Genomic DNA, 20,308 nt, shown 5'->3' with positions numbered 1-20,308 from the left:
GAACTGTCTGTCATTTAAAAAGTTGGCTACAAATTCAGGCAAACGACCTCGCAAGCCGAGGTCATGTAAATCTCTTAAAATGCCATATTTCCAGATTGTATCATTTGCTTTTTCGAGATAAAAAAAGATAGACACAGCGTGTTGTTTATTAATTAGTGCGTTGTTTACAAATGATTCTAAACGCACTAGGTGGTCGACAGTACTTCTGTTTTTACGGAAACCACACTGTATATCTGTTATAAGGTTATTAGTTTCCAAGTACCAAACTAGTCGATTATTTATCATGTGTTCCATGGTCTTGCAAACACAGCTAGTTCATGAAATCGGACGATAATTGGATGGATCCGTATGATCACGTCCAGGTTTAGGTATTGGTACTACTATAGCGTCACGCCATGAAGAAGGAAATTTCCCGGAAGTCCAAATATCATGAAATATATACAAGAGTGTCTCTAAACAGGATTCTGGTAAGTTTTTCAGGACCTGATAATGTATGTTATTGTGGCAGTCACATATATTCATATGGCTGGCAGCTTTGTACAGTGTAATTATTAGTCATATTAGTATTAGTACTGGTTATTAGTTTTAGTGTTAGCATTAGTACTAGTTATTAGTTTATAGTATATGTAGTATTAGTACTAGTTATTAGTTTATAGTATATGTAGTATTAGTAGTGGTATTAGTATTAGTTATTAGTACTGGTATCAGCTATTGATATTAGTATTAGTTATATACATTGGTATTAATATATGCATTTGATATTGGTTTGTAATATGGGTGAAAAAGATTTTAATTAAGAGGTTATATTACACTTTAAATATTTTAACATAGCTGCTTCTTCATATTGTATCCTTTCAAACATATCTGAACAACTGTAATTAAGGTTGTCGTTATTACTAATGTAATTGTGTAGCCAGATGCTGGACTGGTTTCGTGGCCAGTATTGTAATGACATACAATGACCATATAGATATATTATCTTCATGTAATGATATATACAATGCATATGTTATTCATACCTTCGTATGTAAGCTAAATGGTTTATCATGCTCTGGATATATTTATTGTTCTTATAAATGTTATTGTGTATTTCAGGGTGTAACTGATGAGGATAGTCATCATTAAACCGAATCACACCCGTAGCCTTGTTGTCATCTTTGTTCATGTCACAGTTAATACTGCTACATTAACAGCTCCTGTAGCAGTATCATGAGCTTGATCAAGAGCAGTATAGAGTTCATGAATAGAAAATAGTTCATTATAATCTTCCCCATTATCTGAATTGAAATTAATAGTTTTCTTTTCTTGTTGTTTTTGATGCTGCTGGAATTTAGGTACGTAATTAGAAGAGGAAGGGTGTTTAGCGAAGGTTTCGCCCAGTTTATTTGCAATATTTGATTTATCCGTAAGTAATTGATATCCGTGTTTAAGATGATGGACACTAGACTTAGTACTTTTACCTTTTCTGAACCATGTTCCATACCTTGGACATGGGTGTCCGAGAATTTATTTTGCCAAGATTGGCGTTTGTTCTCTTTAAGGGTACGCCGCACTTTAGCATTTAAAATGTTAAATTTATTCAAATTATGCACCATAGGATGGCGACGGAAATAATGCTCTGATTTTTTTCCTTGCCTTCCTAGCTTGTTTGCAGTCATCTTTGAACCATGGTTTTCGAATATGTGAAACTGCAGAGGAATATGGTATACACTCATCAGCTATGGAATTCAATTCATCGGAAAAGCATTTAATAGCATCGGGAACGTCAATAAAACGTTCAGGTTTAAGTTTTTCAGCACACAGTGTTTCATATAAAGCCCAGTTAGCCTTTTTAAAATTCCACCTTGATGATTGAGGAACATCAGATGGAGTTACAGATGTTAATATAGTAGGAAAATGGTCACTTCCACATAGATCTTATTAGAATAAACTATCTTTTGGGGGGATTTATTGGGGATCTACCCCGCACTTTTTTTGGAGGGCGACAAGCTATGTGCCCTAGAATTGACGTTTTCAGAAACGTCCATGTCTTCAAGAGACCCATATTTATTGAACAATTGAATTTTATTTTGTGGCCCTTTAGAAGCTCTCCCACTTTGTTGTTTTGATGCGTCAGGCTTAGGCTTAGGTTTACTTTTACCAGTTTGTTGACTATCAGCTGTCGATTGAGACTTTGAATGTGACTGAGATGATGATGATTTGTGATCAGAAGAAGACTTTTTTGTTGTACTAAATAGTGATTCCTCAGTCTGAGATGATATAGCAGGGTAGTAAAGCTGTGGAGAGTCGCAATTTACGAAAGGCAAAGTAGTTTGGCAGCCTGTGGTTGATGTTGTTATTTTAGACCCAGATGATGCTTTTGCTACGGTAGCATAACTTTCTGGAAGGTCTGATCTCCTTACCATTTTTTGCCTCAGAAAAAGAAATATTTTGAGTAAATTTTATTTTGCTAATCTCCATTTGCTCTTTCCAAATTGGACACGAAAATCACTAGTACAATCTTCTGTCGTGTGTGTTTTCTCACCACAGTAAGCACACACAACTGACAATGTGCAATGTGTCCATATTTCTGGCATTTAAAACACCTGAGCGGGTTTGGGAATGTAGGTGTCAACTTGAATGTTACAGTAGCCTGCCATCACAGATTTGGGTACATTTGGAGATGGAAAAGTAAACAGATACGTATTTGTTTTGATGGTTTCGTTGTTTCTACGAGTTGAAAAGCGCTTGACATAGAGCACACTTTGATCATTCATTTCTTATACGACATCAAGATCCGACATATCATCAAACAATCGATCCCGATCTTTAACGATACCTTTACTCGTGTTCAAGGTTTTGTGTGCAGAGACCGGAATGCCTGCGAAACATTTCATGTTTATCGGGTTAGTTGGTTGTTTTTTCGCGCACTCAACTAACAGAGCACCCGAACGTAAGAGTCTAAAAACAGAGTCATTTTCAAGTGGACGTTTTGTATTTGTTTGACTGGTATTTCATACGCCATGGTTAGTGTAATATGGTTCATCATCCGAGCTCCCCACCCACCACGGAGTATCACAAGGACAATGCTAAAGTAAGCGGGCCTCCAGCTTGCAGCACCAAGGATACCCAGATGATATACTCCAGTAGAAGAGTTAAGAGATTAATAATTCCACCAGATTGGCTTATGAGGCATCGCCATCGCTTTTTGGCATAGGACTCTAGACAAAGTTCAGAACAACATAATTCAAAATCAAAAATGTTTTAGACAATAAAGCCAAGGCCAAAGTTACACCAGTTCCAAATGATATGTGTGCAATGATAAATATAATTATACTCCATACACAGTGATTGGCATGATCAGGCGGTTAGTTGAACCGGGCCCATTAAACCACCCGTCTAGGTGAAGTCAGGGCCAACGTGCTGTATTAGGCAATAGCAACATAGTTGCAGGCCCCTATTGCCCTCAACCACCAGGATCCCTTCCTCCACCAACACAGGGCCGCAACCCACGGCAAACGGGTTGGTTGACCAAATATCCCCCGGGTCCCCGACGGGGGTGAACGGCTCTCAGCGTTACCCAGCACTCACCACGAGGAGGTGGCCGTTCACGGGTGCCTGGTGTATTCTGTTTTCGAAGCTTCCTTAACTAATGTGCGCTCTATATACAAATTGTTGTATTTACTTTTCAACATAATCTCTCTTGACTCCAATGCCGTGTTCTGCCGTGTGTCCAGCATATTTAACCCGTCTGAAAACCATTGTTTGTCGAGTCACCCTGGAAGCTCCTCTATTGCAGCTGTGACCCCTCAACCGTCTTGTGGCCCCTGAGGACACATTTAAGTTGAGAAAGAGGAAGAAGTCAGAAGGTTCAAGGTCAGGAGAACAGGATGGGTGAGGGAGGATCTTGAAGCCACGCTTCTGTGAAGCACTTACTGCCACTTGGGCAATAGTGAACTGGGATATTTTGGAACACAGTTGGCATTTACACAATTGTAAGTCCAGACTTAAAACTCACTTTTTCTCAGCATACTACTAATTAATTCAGCTGTAAATACTTCATTGTAAATATTCTGTAGCGCTTTGAGCATTCCTTAGAGCGTGTAACAGGCGCGTTATAAGTATGCATTTATTATAACATTTTCCTGGAGTCAGATACCTCGGAGAAATTTATCTCGGCGCTTTTAAATGATCTGAATTGCAACCTACGCAGTTATCAGTTCAAACGTGCATAAACAAATGCAGGGAAAAAATCCCATTAATCGTGGAAATAGCAACATCAACATACCGTGTGTGGATTGTCTATCTTAACCATGTACGAGTGTGGACTGTCTACATTAACACTGCATGTGTGTGGATGTTCTATATTAATAGTGAACGAGTGTGGACTGTCTACATTAACACTGCATGTGTGTGGATGTTCTATATTAATAGTGAACTAGTGTGGACTGTCTACATTAACACTGCATGTGTGTGGATGTTCTATATTAATAGTGAACTAGTGTGAATTGTCTACATGAACAGTGCTCATGTATGGATTGTCTACACGAACAATTCACATGTTATAATTGCTTACATAAACAGTGCCCGTGTGAGGATTGTCGACATTAACAGTGCACTTGTGTCAGTTTTCTACATCAACAGTGTACGCGTGTAGAGTCTCCAGTTAACAGTGGACTTGTGGATTGTGTACATTCACAGTCCATGTGCACATGTTAACAGTGCACATGTGTGAATTCTCTATATTAACAGTGAACGCGTGTGAATTGTCTACATTAAGTCTTTATGTCAGAGTTTGCAGTGTTTTTATATCAGTGTGTGGAGTGTATTCATAACAGTGGGTGGAGTGTTTTTATATCAGTGTGTGGAGTGTATTTATAACAGTGTGTGGAGTGTATTTATAACAGTGTGTGGAGTGTATTTATAACAGTGTGTGGAGTGTGTGTTTTTGTCAGTGTGTGCAGTGTTTTTATGCTAGTATGTGCAGTGTTTTATGTCAGTGTGTAGAGAGTCTTCATGTCAGTGCGTGGAGTGTCTTTATGTCAGTGTGTGGAGAGTCTTTATGATAATGTGTGTAGAGTGATTTTTATCAGTGTGTGGGGCGTCTTTATGCCAGTGTGTGGAGTGTGGGGAGAGTCTTATGTCAGTGTGTGGCGAGTCTTCACGCTAGTGTGTGAAGTGTCTTTATGACAATGTGTTGAGTGCAACGCTCGATCAAAGACCAGTTATGTACATCACTTCCTGAACCAGCAGGCGGTCAAATGATTAGAACCATTGTCTATAAATAGCCACGATATGTGTTAGCATTTATGCTAATGCCTGTAATGAATTTGAATGGTTATTTCAAATCGTCACGGTACCAGTTTACCAACAGCTGCACAATCGTCACGGTACCAGTTTACCAACAGCTGCACAATCGTCACGGTACCAGTTTACCAACAGCTGCACAATCGTCACGGTACCAGTTTACCAACAGCTGCACAATCGTCACGGTACCAGTTTTCCAACAGCTGCACAATCGTCACGGTACCAGTTTACCAACAGCTGCACAATCGTCACGGTACCAGTTTACCTACAGCTGCACAATCGTCACGGATACAATCCGACTTGTCTGTCAAGCGCCCAAGCAATACATTCCATGGCACAGCTGCCTTAACCGAGGGATCGAGTCAGTGTGGGAGTTCCATCAGCATCCCAGAGCTCCACACTCTCGAGTGACAAGTTGGTTATTAGGGAACATCTGCATGTAAATTACCGACTGTGCCAATCAAAGCTCTAGTTGGTGCTATATGGCAGAAATAATCACGTGCAATCTGACACATGATTGGCATCGGGACTGTAATGAAAGCAATGTAATTCATTAATGCACGTTTAGATCATGATATCTGCCAATATTTGTTCAAGCTTTAGGGTCAATGAGGAATGATCAGGTTACATTTTGGCGGAATCCCTAGTTATCGATGATGCCGGTGTTGCAGAATTCAGCAGACAACACTAGACGTGTTGTACTCATGAGGAAAACATTAGGGAAGTTTTATAACATGTATACATTCTTGTGAAACAGTCTGCACGGATGACATTGCTGTGCATGGATTCCTGGGCATCGTTCAGTGCGGCAGGTCGACAGTGTGGGGTTCACTGTATAAAGTATCACCGCTATATGCGTGACCTCTGCTACCGCTATTACCAGTACTAGTGCCACTGTGACTACTGGCAGTACCGCAGTAGTGATAATGCAGAGCATTCATGTGTTTGACATGTGTGGGTGCAACTGGTCAGGCCCGTACAGACAGACAGACAGACAATCGCCCACTGATACCTGCCCCGGTTAGTGTAACTATTTACACACGATGTCAGCACGAGTGTGTGTAGATACGGTCGTTCACATTTTTTAAATAAACAAGTAATTAGTTTGAAGATAACTCACCGCTCTATACACAGACCCAAGTGGAGGTCAACGATAAGTCAAGGTCGGTGAGCGCCCATGTACCCCTGATTGTGAATACGATTGAACATATACATATTACATAACCGCTGCATAACCGCTCGCTGTTACAATTATTTTTCACTGTCACATCAAGATGTCGGTGAGTTGATATTATTATGGCCCATTACTTTAGATTTGACTCAGCTGTATTGTACATGTAACCTGTCTTGTGAGTCTGCATATGTTATTGTACATGTAACCTGACTTGTGAATCTGTATATTTTTGCCTTTGTTTGCTCAATACAAAGTAACACTGAATATATCAAAATATTGTTTAAGCATCCTGCATTTGGGACGTACACGCCCTGCTCGCCTTTTATTCCTGGTTTAGTGCGTTTGATGAACATATTATCTCTCTGTTCATTAAATAGCATCTTATAAAGTACCAATCAAGCAACCATCAATATTGTGAATTGTATCACGATAGTACTGACGACAACACCTACAAACACCACCAGCATTGAGAACTGTTTATACCACAAAAGTACTGGCCGACAACACATACAGACACAATCAGTATGGTGAGCAGTTCGAATTTTGTAGATCAAGCCAACCTGTTGTGTCAACATTCCTTGATGTTCTAGTTTTGTCAGTTAAGAGGTGTTAGCAAAATCCAAGGTTAGGACTATATAACCTTTCACTATTTAAGTAGGTCCATTTTATCAGTAGGCAATGGCTCTGTTGCATATGGTGAAGTCATTACTAAAAGGTAATTAAAAGTAATTAATAAAAATAGAATCATCTCGCCTCAAGGTTTAAGACAAAATCTTTGTCATTTCTCCAGTTAATAACTTGTATATTGTGACTGACTGACCTTCTTTGGAGCAATACCGCATAAAATGACCACTATTTTCAGACTTGTGTTTTCTCCTGACATTCCGGGAAAAAAACACACAGCGAAAAGGTCTAAATTGTATAAAATCATTTCTTTGTTTACTGAGCCTATGTCATAGTTTACTTATCAGTCTATCACAGTCGAAAGTTTACATTAGGCACACATTATCAAGAAGAATATCTATAATTATAGTCATATATATGACTCTGATCGTCTCAGATGGATCCAAGGTTGGTAGTACAGCTTTTGGAGCGTAGTTAGGGAATGTCCAAGGGAATGTCCCAGTTAGGGAATGTCCAAGGGAATGTCCCAGTTAGGGAATGTCCAAGGGAATGTCCCAGTTAGGGAATGTCCAAGGGAATGTCCCAGTTAGGGAATGTCCAAGGGCCAACATCCATTGCCCAGCACTGCTGGCACAGTGAGTAGGTAACTCAATAGCTGACACTGCAGTTAAGGAAAACGTTCACTCTATCCCATACAGTAATATTAAACCACAACAATAATCGGGGCTCATAAAGAGGAGATGGCACATTAGAGGGACGCAAGCTTGAAATAGGTTGTATATTCATGAATGACAGTACTCCAAAGATGTGTACACTGTTGGATAGATTTGTTCACTGCTGCAGTGATTTGTACACAGTTGTAGAGACTGTTGCACAGATTTACATGTTGCTGTATAGATTTGTACACTGTTGCACAGATTTGAACACAGTTGTATAGACTGTTGTACAGATTTATATATTGCTGTTTTGATTTGTACAGTGTTGCACAGATTTGAACAGAGTTGTATAGACCGTTGTACAGATTTATATATTGTTGTATAGATTTGTACACTATTGCACCGATTTGAACACTGCTGCACAGATTTGAACAGAGTTGTATAGACTGTTGTACAGATTTATATATTGCTGTATAGATTTGTACACTGTTGCACACATTTGAACAGAGTTGTATAGACTGTTGTACATATTTATATATTGTTGTATAGATTTGCACAATATTGCACCGATTTGCACACTGTTGCACAGATTTATATATTGTTGTATAGATTTGTACAGTGTTGCACAGATTTGAACAGAGTTGTATAGACTGTTGTACAGATTTATATATTGTTGTATAGATTTGTACACTATTGCACCGATTTGAACACTGCTGCACAGATTTGAACACAGATGTATAGACTGTTGCACAGATTTATATATTGCTGTATAGATTTGAACACTGTTGCATAGATTTGTACACTGTTGCGTGGTTTGTACACTGCTGTTCAGAGCATACTGTTTACTAAGAGGCAAGGTCATTTCGGTTGGTTAAATATGTATGGAGAGAGTGCGGCTTGAAACATTTTGTTTAGTCGAAACGTCCAGAGTATTTTGGTTCCAGCTCAGGTATTTCATAGCGCGTAGGCACGTGAAGATTCGGGTGAGATTTGATCTTCAAAACACTATGCTTGCGGCAAAAGTCACGGGCTAGGGAGCTGACGTGTCATTGTGTCCCAGCTGTGTAGATCGACGTTCGTGTTATTCAGCACTGGATTCTCTGGTCCAGTTTCCATTAATAACTCATTCGTACCTCGTAATTTAATAGAATAAAGTAGTGTTGTGATGTTTCCATAGACCTACCACATATGACAGTTTCTGTCATGGTGACTGTGGATTAACGCTAATTAAGAACCCAAGAATGGTCGACATGTAGCATTGGCATCACTCCCGCGTTAATGTTTATCGTATGTGCATTTACTGGTGTTTTGCACATTAACGTCAGGAAGCCGATAACGGTTTTAGCTGAAGAGGCTTGTAAAATGAAATATCTTCTACACTGCAAGAGCTAGTTGTGCATCTGCTGACCTGCTGTGATGCAGCGTCCTTTCTAGAACACTTTTGGAAAAAACAATACAAGCAACACTTACATGGTATGATAAGTCATACATAATGGTGTCTTTAGTTATAATTAAACACATGTATTCTATATCAAGACATAGTCACCATTGCTTGATAAAAGTCTGATCATGTGTCCGTGTAAGTGTTGAGATTTCTGTGAAATGATAACATCATCAGCGTGATATTGTAGCTGTTGTGTTAAATGGTAACATTACTAGTACTATATGTGATACTGTAACTGTTGTATTTTGTGAGAAGGTAACATTACTGAAGGTGATACACTACCTGTTGTGTGAGATGGTATATTACTGGATTTGCTACTGCGGCTGTTCTGTGAGATGGTACCATTACTGTATGTTTTACGCTGTTAGATGGTAGTTTTACTGTACGTGATACTGTAACTCGCGTGTTAGATGGTAACATTACTGTATGCGATTTTATAGCTGTTTTGTGAGATAGCAGCATTACTATGTGTGATACCGTAGCTGTTGTGTGAGATGGTAGTGTTACAATATGTGATACTGTAGCTGTTGTGTGAGATAGCAGCATTACTATATGTGATACTGTAACTGTTCTGTGATATGGCAGCATTGATATATGTGATACTGTAACTGTTCTGTGATACGGTAGCATTAATGTATGTGATTCTGTAACTGTTCTGTGATATGGTAGCATTAATGTATGTGATACTGTAACTGTGATATGGTAGCATTAATGGATGTGATACTGTAACTGTTCTGTGATATGGTAGCATTAATGGATGTGATTCTGTAACTGTTCTGTGATATGGTAGCATTAATGGATGTGATACTGTAACTGTTCTGTGATATGGTAGCATTAATGTATGTGATACTGTAACTGTTCTGTGATATGGTAGCATTAATGGATGTGATACTGTAACTGTTCTGTGATATGGTAGCATTAATGGATGTGATACTGTAACTGTTCTGTGATATGGTAGCATTAATGGATGTGATACTGTAACTGTTCTGTGATATGGTAGCATTAATGTATGTGATACTGTAACTGTTCTGTGATATGGTAGCATTAATGTATGTGATACTGTAACTGTTCTGTGATATGGTAGCATTAATGGATGTGATACTGTAACTGTTCTGTGATATGGTAGCATTAATGGATGTGATACTGTAACTGTTCTGTGATATGGTAGCATTAATGTATGTGATACTGTAACTGTGATATGGTAGCATTAATGTATGTGATACTGTAGCTGTGATATGGTAGCATTAATGTATGTGATACTGTAACTGTTCTGTGATATGGTAGCATTAATGTATGTGATACTGGAACTGTTCTGTGATATGGTAGCATTAATGTATATGATACTGTACCTATCTAATTTAGCGATATCATTGCTGTGTCAGAAGGTGGTGATTTACCTCATATTTCATGATATAGTGACATCCAGAGACAGATATTATCCCTAGTTGTTGTAGCTCTTGGGGCCTGGGGTTACGATGGATAAGACTTCATGATCGCGATAAATACGTAACGTATTCTTGGTAAAATAAGTGAATCCATCTAACGTATTGTTAAGTCAAATCATTATTAAATGTTGAATATTATGTTATTTCCAGTAATCGCATGGCAATTAGAAACCCTATTTGTTTACTTAGATTACATGCGCTTCCATTACGGAACAATATTATATATATTATTTTTGATAAATTTTTGAAAATTGTTGACAGCAGGTCGAATGCAGATGAAATTCCCTTTTTCCACATTGTGAACCGCATAACATATTGACTGAACGTCTCATTTCATTTACAGTTATTGTACCATCCACCTTTTTAACTGATCGAAATATGTTAAAGAATCTCTTGTTATATGAAATTATGTTGCATGTTCTGTAATAAGTATAAACTGCTACTCCTTATATTGTAAGCTGTTGTCTTACTGCACACGGACTAACGGCCTTTAAAGCCGAAACACAATGAACTGAAACTGATTGTGAACCTGGTGTGTGAGCTGGACACATTTCTGTTCATCAGTTGTATTTTGTAATGTCTTGTGTAAAAACTTCTGTGTTACTAGTAGATTTAAGGCTATCTACTCGATTGTGAGTGAGATATTATGTGTTCTATGTGAGATAACTACAGTTTCAGCTCGAGCAGAGATCGAGTTGTATATGCACTGCTCAGCGTCCTCCACCGCCCCTGCAACATACCTCTATATATAATAATAACTTAAATTTACAACCTCTCACCATGTGTACTTTGTTCGCCAGATGGCCGACTCTACTTTTAGAACATGTCAAAGTTATTTCCGTCCCAGGCTGAAGTCCTATATGAGTCAGCCTTGCAGCATATCTTTGTGTTACCAGTATCTGTGTGAGCGATACTTAGCGATAAACCAGTCACACGAAATATATGCGAACCGAAAACAGGTTTAGTGTAAGCAGGTAACTAATGCTGATTGTGACGATGGCTTTCTACTTTATGTATATATCTAACTGTCACAAGCGAGGAGCAAACGTGAACATACAAAATTGTGGATTACAATTTCTTTTTTATAGTGATCAAGTTAAGAGTGACTACTACTTGATGGTGAGAAGCATGTACATGGAATGTTGAGTCAAGCAGCAGATTTAACATTAACAACGGCATGCTAGAGAATAATAAGTCGTATGTTAATGGATAAGGACAGTAGAGAACTTAAAACAACTAATAGCATTGGCGATGAAACCAATGAACAAGGGTAATTAAGTAGTATCAAAAACAATAAAACGTGCACGTGCACTGTTTCAAGCCATGTGCATGTGCACTGTCAACATCCGATGTGTGTGTGAACTGTCACACTCGATGTGCACGTGAACTGTCACTTGATGTTTGTGGACAAAGTGTCACTTGAGATGTTAATGGTGGGCAACATGTCACATGATGTGTTGTTTGTGGACCAAGAGTCACCTGAGATATTGATGGTGGACTACGTGTCACTTGAGATGTTGATGGTGGACTACGTGTCACTTGAGATGTTGATGGTGGACTACGTGTCACTTGATGTGTTGTTTGTGGACAACGTGTCACTTGAGATGTTGATGGTGGACTACGTGTCACTTGATCTGTTGTTTGTGGACAACGTGTCACTTGAGATGTTGATGGTGGACTACGTGTCACTTGATGTGTTGTTTGTGGACAAAGTGTCACTTGAGATGTTGATGGTGGACGTGTCACTTGACATGTTGTTTGTGGACAAAATGTCTGTTGAGATGTTGTTTGTGGACAAAGTGTCCTCTGAGATGTTGTTTGTGGACAACGTGTCATTTAAGATGTTGTTTGTGAGTAAAGTGTCATTTCCGATGTTGTTTGTGGACAAAGTGTCAGTTGAGAGGAATATGTAAAGTTCCCTGTGATATGTAATCCCAAATATAGCATATGCTACATCAGAAACTATTGCTCAAAAGAAAGTGTGTAGTATGTTTGACCAAACTGGAAAATAAACCATAAGCATATATAAATGAACACTTCAGCTGTTTACCAAAAGATGCACTTCACGGTACCAAACTCGGTACCCTGCAGATGACTTTGTCTGTACGTTTGTTGCTCGGGTGCAGTCGGAAGTTCCGCAATTGAAGGGTGAGGTTAGCTCCTTGCTGGGCCATTCACACAAACTGCTCTCATTCCATATGCCCCCAGCCTATCTCTTGTGCTCTTTACACTACTGTGTTTCTATACGCCAGTCTGCCTGTACATTTCGTGTTACATCAGCAAAAAATAACTTTTGAATTTTTGGCCATTTCGGCCTATTTCGGACTTGTTTCGGACTTGTTCCGCCGTTTGTTCTCGGTAAGAATGCGTCTGTGACATGGTTCAGTATAGTTTCATCACTTCACTTTTATGTTTGTGATTTTTATGCAATACTGTAATGTATATAGTTTCTATAAGCACTATTTTAGAGTGAAAATGAATACACAAGGCTTTATGACGGCTACAAAGATGTCGTGACACCCTTCCCTTTGCGTATACATGTAGGTGTTTGAACTACAGGGTTTTATGATTTCGTGGGACGGATCTGCGCGGTACGTGGCCACAATCGCCATCCTTAACACACATGGTCTGTAGTTTCAGATAACACAGCCAATGAAACAAGTTCCTTCTCCAGACGTTCCGTGAGTTTAGAGGGTGAGGAAGAGTGTTGAAGAAAGAAAGGAGCTGCGTGTTGATTGAAGCGAGCGAAGCGCCGTTAACCAGAGACTATAACTGCTCAAGTGATACTAACTTGTACGAGTAATGGAAGTTTCAAGTGAACCTGGTCAGACTTTTAGAATCCGCCATGAAAACGTATGTCTCATTAACGTAATGATTGGGCTACATTTTCTAAACATATATAATCTACTCTCTCTGTGTCTGTCTGTCTGTCTGTCTGTCTGTCTGTCTGTCTGTCTGTCTCTCTCTCTCTCTCTCTCTCTCTCTCTCTCTCTCTCTCTCTCTCTCTAATCATCAAGGATCCAGAAGACCGATGAACTAAGATGGTGACATTGTGCGTGTAACCACCTCCATGTGTCCCAACACCGCGAGAGGACAGCTCACGTCACTAACTTTAGCGGTCACCGTTCGTGCTGTCTCAGATCGTGTCCACTCTCCCTGTCGACAAACACGTACGCTGTATAATACGTTTGTCTGCTGTCTAGACCCATGTTCACAACGCATTGCATAATACTTGTCTGGGTCCTTGTGTACAACACCCTGTAGAATACCTGTCTATAACCTTGTCTGTAACGCACTGTGCTAAGGTGCCCACACTCACTAAGCGGGTTGGGTAATTGATATTCGCACTGGTCAGTGACATACCACTGTCCCTGGGTAATACCCGTCATTACTGATGACCGGCAGCTAAGGGGGGACAGCTAAGAACAAAGACCAAGACTGGCCAACACCGGGTATATATAACGGCTCAGACAATAGGGCCGAGGAGAGAGAGAGAGAAGCTATAGAGACGTGCTAGTCTACGCCTATGTGTGTAGCTGAGAATAAAGAGTTGTGGACCCGACATAAACTTGTGTTGGTCATGCACTGGACATCCACTAGAGCGCCACAACATCCACTAGAGAGACACAACATCCACTAGAGAGACACAACATCCACTAGAGAGACACAACATCCACTAGAGAGGCACAACATCACTAGAGAGGCACAACATCCACTAGAGAGACACAACATACACTAGAGAACTAGAGAGACACAACATCCACTAGAGAACTAGAGAGACTCAACATCCACTAGAGAGACACAACATCCACTAGAGAGGCACAACATCCACTAGAGAGGAACAACATCTACTAGAGAGACACAACATCCACTAGAGAGACACAACATCCACTAGAGAGGCACAACATCACTAGAGAGACACAACATCCACTAGAGAGGAACAACATCCACTAGAGAGACACAACAGACACTAGAAAACTAGAGAGGCACAACATCCACTAGAGAGACACAACATCCACTAGAGAGACACAACATCCACTAGAGAGGCACAACATCCACTAGAGAGACACAACATCACTAGAGAGGCACAACATCACTAGAGAGACACAACATCAACTAGAGAGACACAACATCATCCACTAGAGAGACACAACATCCACTAGAGAGACACAACATCCACTAGAGAGACACAACATCCACTAGAGAGACACATCATCCACTACAGAGACACAACATCACTAGAGAACTAGAGAGACACAACATCCACTAGAGAACTAGAGAGACACAACATCCACTAGAGAGACACAACATCCACTAGAGAACTAGAGAGACACAACATCCACTAGAGAACTAGAGAGACTCAACATCCACTAGAGAGACACAACATCCACTAGAGAGGCACAACATCCACTAGAGAGGAACAACATCTACTAGAGAGACACAACATCCACTAGAGAGACTCACCATCCACTAGAGAGACACAACATCCACTAGAGAGACACAACATCCACTAGAGTGGAACAACATCCACTAGAGAGACACAACATCCACTAGAGAGGCACAACATCCCCTAGAGAGACACAACATCCACTAGAGAGGCACAACATCACTAGAGAGACACAACATCCACTAGAGAGACACAACATCCACTAGAGAGACACAACAGACACTAGAAAACTAGAGAGACACACAACATCCACTAGAGAGACACAACATCCACTAGAGAGGAACAACATCTACTAGAGAGACACAACATCCACTAGAGAGGCACAACATCCCCTAGAGAGACACAACATCCACTAGAGAGGCACAACATCACTAGAGAGACACAACATCCACTAGAGAGACAGAACATCCACTAGAGAGACACAACAGACACTAGAAAACTAGAGAGGCACAACATCCACTAGAGAGGCACAACATCCACTAGAGAGACACAACATCCACTAGAGAGGCACAACATCCACTAGAGAGACACAACATCACTAGAGAGGCACAACATCACTGGAGAGACACAACATCCACTAGAGAGACACAACATTCACTAGAGAGGCACAACATCCACTAGAGAGACACAACATCACTGGAGAGACACAACATCCACTAGAGAGACACAACATCCACTAGAGAGACACAACATCCACTAGAGAACTAGAGAGACACAACATCCACTAGAGAACTAGAGAGACACAACATCCACTAGAGAGACACAACATCCACTAGAGAGACACATCATCCACTAGAGAGACACAACATCCACTAGAGAACTAGAGAGACACAACATCCACTAGAGAACTAGAGAGACACAACATCCACTAGAGAGACACAACATCCACTAGAGAACTAGAGAGACACAACATCCACTAGAGAACTAGAGAGACACAACATCCACTATAGAGACACAACATTCACTAGAGAACTAGAGAGACACAACATCCACTAGAGAGACACAACATACACTAGAGAGACACAACATCCACTAGAGAACTAGAGAGACACAACATCCACTAGAGAACTAGAGAGACACAACATCCACTAGAGAACTAGAGAGACACAACATCCACTAGAGAAACACAACATCCACTAGAGAGACACAACATCCACTAGAGAACTAGAGAGACACAACATCCACTAGAGAACTAGAGAGACACAACATCCACTACAGAGACACAACATCCACTACAGAGACACAACATCCACTAGAGAACTAGAGAGACATAACATCCACTAGAGAGACACAACATCCACTAGAGAACTAGAGAGACACAAGATCCACTAGAGAGGCACAACATCCACTAGAGAGGCACAACATCCACTAGAGAGAGACACAGCGCGACCATCCCTAAGTGCGACCGTCTTCGCTAAGTGTGATACTCTTCTCTCAGTGCGATACTAGACAGACTAGACTGGTTTGGACAACTCGCCCAGGTGATGGTGTTCAACAAAAGACAAAAGACACAACCCATCCAGTGTATGGTGTTTAACCGAAGACTAGTCACGACACCGCGTCCAGATCATAGTAGTGGGTCAAAGTCTGGACAGGACACCTAATCCAGACTAGGTTTTTCTACCAAAGATAAGACATTACAACTGGTCCATGTTAAGGTGTTGAACTAATCACTACACACGACACCTGGACCAGGTTATTCTGTTCAACCAATCACTGACACGACTCCTGACCCAGAGTTCCAAACAAATACTACCCACGACACCTGGTCAAGGTTCAACGAATCTAGAAACACGACACCTGGTCCGTTTTAGGTCGAAGATTAGACATGACATCTGGTGTTGGATGCCCACCTGATTTGGGGCACGGTGTCTGTGTTTACACAATGTTGCTTGCACTGGAATACATCGATCCTGTGGAACTCCTTACACACTATCACATATAAAGAAATGGAGAAGTCTGATTTTGAGTGGGAAAGGAACCTAAATTGCTGCTCTCGATGTGTCTGCTAAATATGGTGATGTGGACAATCCTGGTGGAAACAAGCGTTACTTTTATTGCAAGTATTCAAGTGGTTTGTCTAGACACAGTCATTATCATGCACCAGAATGAATCTATGAACGACATTCAAGAGTGAGGGAAGCTACAGTTAATGCGAGGCATGGCGCTACCACTCAGGTAAACGGGACACTCAGCAACACCATGTTCCTATGCACATGCAAGGCGTGCGGCAGATGAATATACACTCCTTGTCTGTGTTTTTACCCAGACGTTATAAAGTCTGTGATTAGAATCTTGAAATAATAGATGATATCATCGGTAGCAGGATGTGTTCAGATCGTCCACCAAACCGAGCGCTACTTGTATCTGCGGACCGTCAGTAAGGTTATTCTGACTGACTATCCCGTGGTGCACCTGTGGGACAAAAATAGACATGAAGCGGTGGTGTTGGCCAGACAGCAAGGGGATCAGCAGCGGGATTGCATGCTCCCCGTTACTGTTTAAATATATAGGAGATAGAGGTCACTCACTCACTCGCTCTAAGATCACAGTCACCAGTACGTCAAGCAGGAGTGAGAGCAAGACGGACATAATAGTGAGTGACGTAGGAGTGAGAGCAAGACGGACACAATAGTGAGTGACTGAGGAGTGAGAGTAGGACGGACATAATAGTGAGTGACAGAGAAATGAGAGCAAGACGGACACAATGGTGAGTGACATAGGAGTGAGAGCAACACGGACACAATAGTGAGTGACATAGGAGTGAGAGCAAGACGGACACAATAGTGAGTGACATAGGAGTGAGAGCAACACGGACACAATAGTGACTGACATAGGAGTGAGAGCAACACGGACACAATAGTGACTGACATAGGAGTGAGAGCAAGACGGACACAATAGTGAGTGGCAGAGAAGTGAGAGCAACACGGACACAATAGTGAGTGACATAGGAGTGAGAGCAAGACGGACACAATAGTGAGTGACATAGGAGTGAGAGCAAGACGGACACAATAGTGAGTGGCAGAGGAATGAGAGCAAGACGGACACAATAGTGAGTGACATAGGAGTGAGAGCAACACGGACACAATAGTGACTGACATAGGAGTGAGAGCCAGACGGACACAATAGTGAGTGGCAGAGGAATGAGAGCAACACGGACACAATAGTGAGTGACATAGGAGTGAGAGCAACACGGACACAATAGTGAGTGACATAGGAGTGAGAGCAAGACGGACACAATAGTGAGTGGCAGAGGAATGAGAGCAAGACGGACACAATAGTGAGTGACATAGGAGTGAGAGCAAGACGGACACAATAGTGAGTGACATAGGAGTGAGAGCAAGACGGACACAATAGTGAGTGGCAGAGGAGTGAGAGCAAGACGGACACAATAGTGACTGACATAGGAGTGAGAGCAAGACGGACACAATAGTGAGTGGCAGAGGAGTGAGAGCAAGATGGACACAATAGTGAGTGGCAGAGGAGTGAGAGCAAGACGGACACAATAGTGAGTGACATAGGAGTGAGAGCAACACGGACACAATAGTGAGGGGCAGAGGAGTGAGAACAAGACGGACACAATAGTCAGTGGTAGAGGAATGAGAGCAAGACGGACACAATAGTGAGTGACATAGGAGTGAGAGCAAGACGGACACAATAGTGAGTGACATAGGAGTGAGAGCAAGACGGACACAATAGTGAGTGGCAGAGGAGTGAGAGCAAGACGGACACAATAGTGAGTGGCAGAGGAGTGAGAGCAACACGGACACAATAGTCAGTGGCAGAGGAGTGAGAGCAACACGGACACAATAGTCAGTGGCAGAGGAATGAGAGCAAGACGGACACAATAGTGAGTGGCAGAGGAGTGAGAGCAAGACGGACACAATAGTGAGTGGCAGAGGAGTGAGAGCAAGACGGACACAATAGTGAGTGACATAGGAATGAGAGCAACACGGACACAATAGTGAGCGGCAGAGAAGTGAGAGCAACACGGACACAATAGTGAGTGACATAGGAGTGAGAGCAACACGGACACAATAGTGAGTGACAGAGGAGTGAGAACAAAACGGACACAATAGTGAGTGGCAGAGGAATGAGAGCAACACGGACACAGTAGTGAGTGACATAGGAGTTAGAGCAACACGGACACAATCGTGAGTGGCAGAGGAGTGAGAGCAAGGCGGACACAATAGTGAGTGGCAGAGGAGTGAGAGCAAGACGGACACAATAGTGAGTGGCAGAGGAATGAGAGCAAGACGGACACAATAGTGAGTGAGCACGAACCCAGCAATATTCGGCTGTATGACGGTCGTCTGTATATCGATTCTGGATCAGACAATCGAAGCATATATGAACGTCACTCTACGCTGTTCAGTGAGATTGATCACCCAATCCCGTTAATAGCCGTACACGACGAGATACTGAAGATCTGGTCTCATACGGATCTTTATGAGTTCAAGAGTGAGTGAGTGAGTGAGTTAATATTTAACGTCACATCGGCAATATTTCAGCCATATCGTGAAGAGAACAGATTTGAAATTGAAATGGGATGTGTGCATATTATAACAAAAAAACTGTCAAAGGACAGTAAAACAACTAGAATATCACAGTTACGGATACAACTAGTGTGGAACAGTAAAACTGATAGAACTATTTGGACAAGACAAGAAAAAACACGGGCTATATGCATCACCAGCAGCTGATCACCATACCAGGGTCCATGGGGACAGTACCTTTGCTACCTGCATGGCTGGATTGACGCCATCGCTTCAGTCACTGGCGATGACAGGAAGATTTAACCAGAATTTAAAAGAACAAACATACTACGACTAAAAACTATGGTTCAGCAAAATTGACTTTGAAAGTTGTTGGAACTTTCGTACCCTCTTGGGAGGACAATAATTTTACGCTACTTCAACCTCCTCCAGGGCACAGCCACTAACGATCGCAGTTGCTAATTTACAATACCATGCTTAAAAGATATATTATCTATGTACAAAACATATTCAAAACATATTCAAAATTTATAAAGCAGTTCTAGGAGGATCCCCACCTTTTAAAAATTCAATTATTAAATGATGATGAACATTATGAAAAAGATCCCCGACAGTTTTCACATTGAATATTTATCCCTTGTGATGGCAAAATCTACACAGTCAAGCAGGACATGTTTAACCGTGATTCTCTCATCACAAGGGATACAAAACGGAGGATCCTTACGTTTTATTAAGT

At 41.2% G+C, this 20,308-nt stretch overlaps 1 protein-coding gene across 1 annotated transcript; it reads right to left on the bottom strand.

Annotated features, from left to right (window-relative positions):
* Positions 1–14,344: 14,344 nt before the first annotated feature.
* LOC137257589 (uncharacterized) lies at positions 14,345–15,216 on the bottom strand. The gene is given in 4 exon segments (XM_067794907.1): positions 14,345–14,500; positions 14,541–14,689; positions 14,731–14,875; positions 15,010–15,216. Coding segments are annotated over 4 exon segments (657 nt in total).
* Between the last annotated feature and the right edge of the window lie 5,092 nt (positions 15,217–20,308).

This window comes from Haliotis asinina, chromosome 12 (genome assembly GCF_037392515.1).
Source record: "Haliotis asinina isolate JCU_RB_2024 chromosome 12, JCU_Hal_asi_v2, whole genome shotgun sequence".
NCBI lineage: Eukaryota > Metazoa > Mollusca > Gastropoda > Lepetellida > Haliotidae > Haliotis > Haliotis asinina.
The sequence above is the reverse complement of the archived record's forward strand: the minus strand, read 5'-3'. Positions and strand labels throughout refer to the sequence as shown.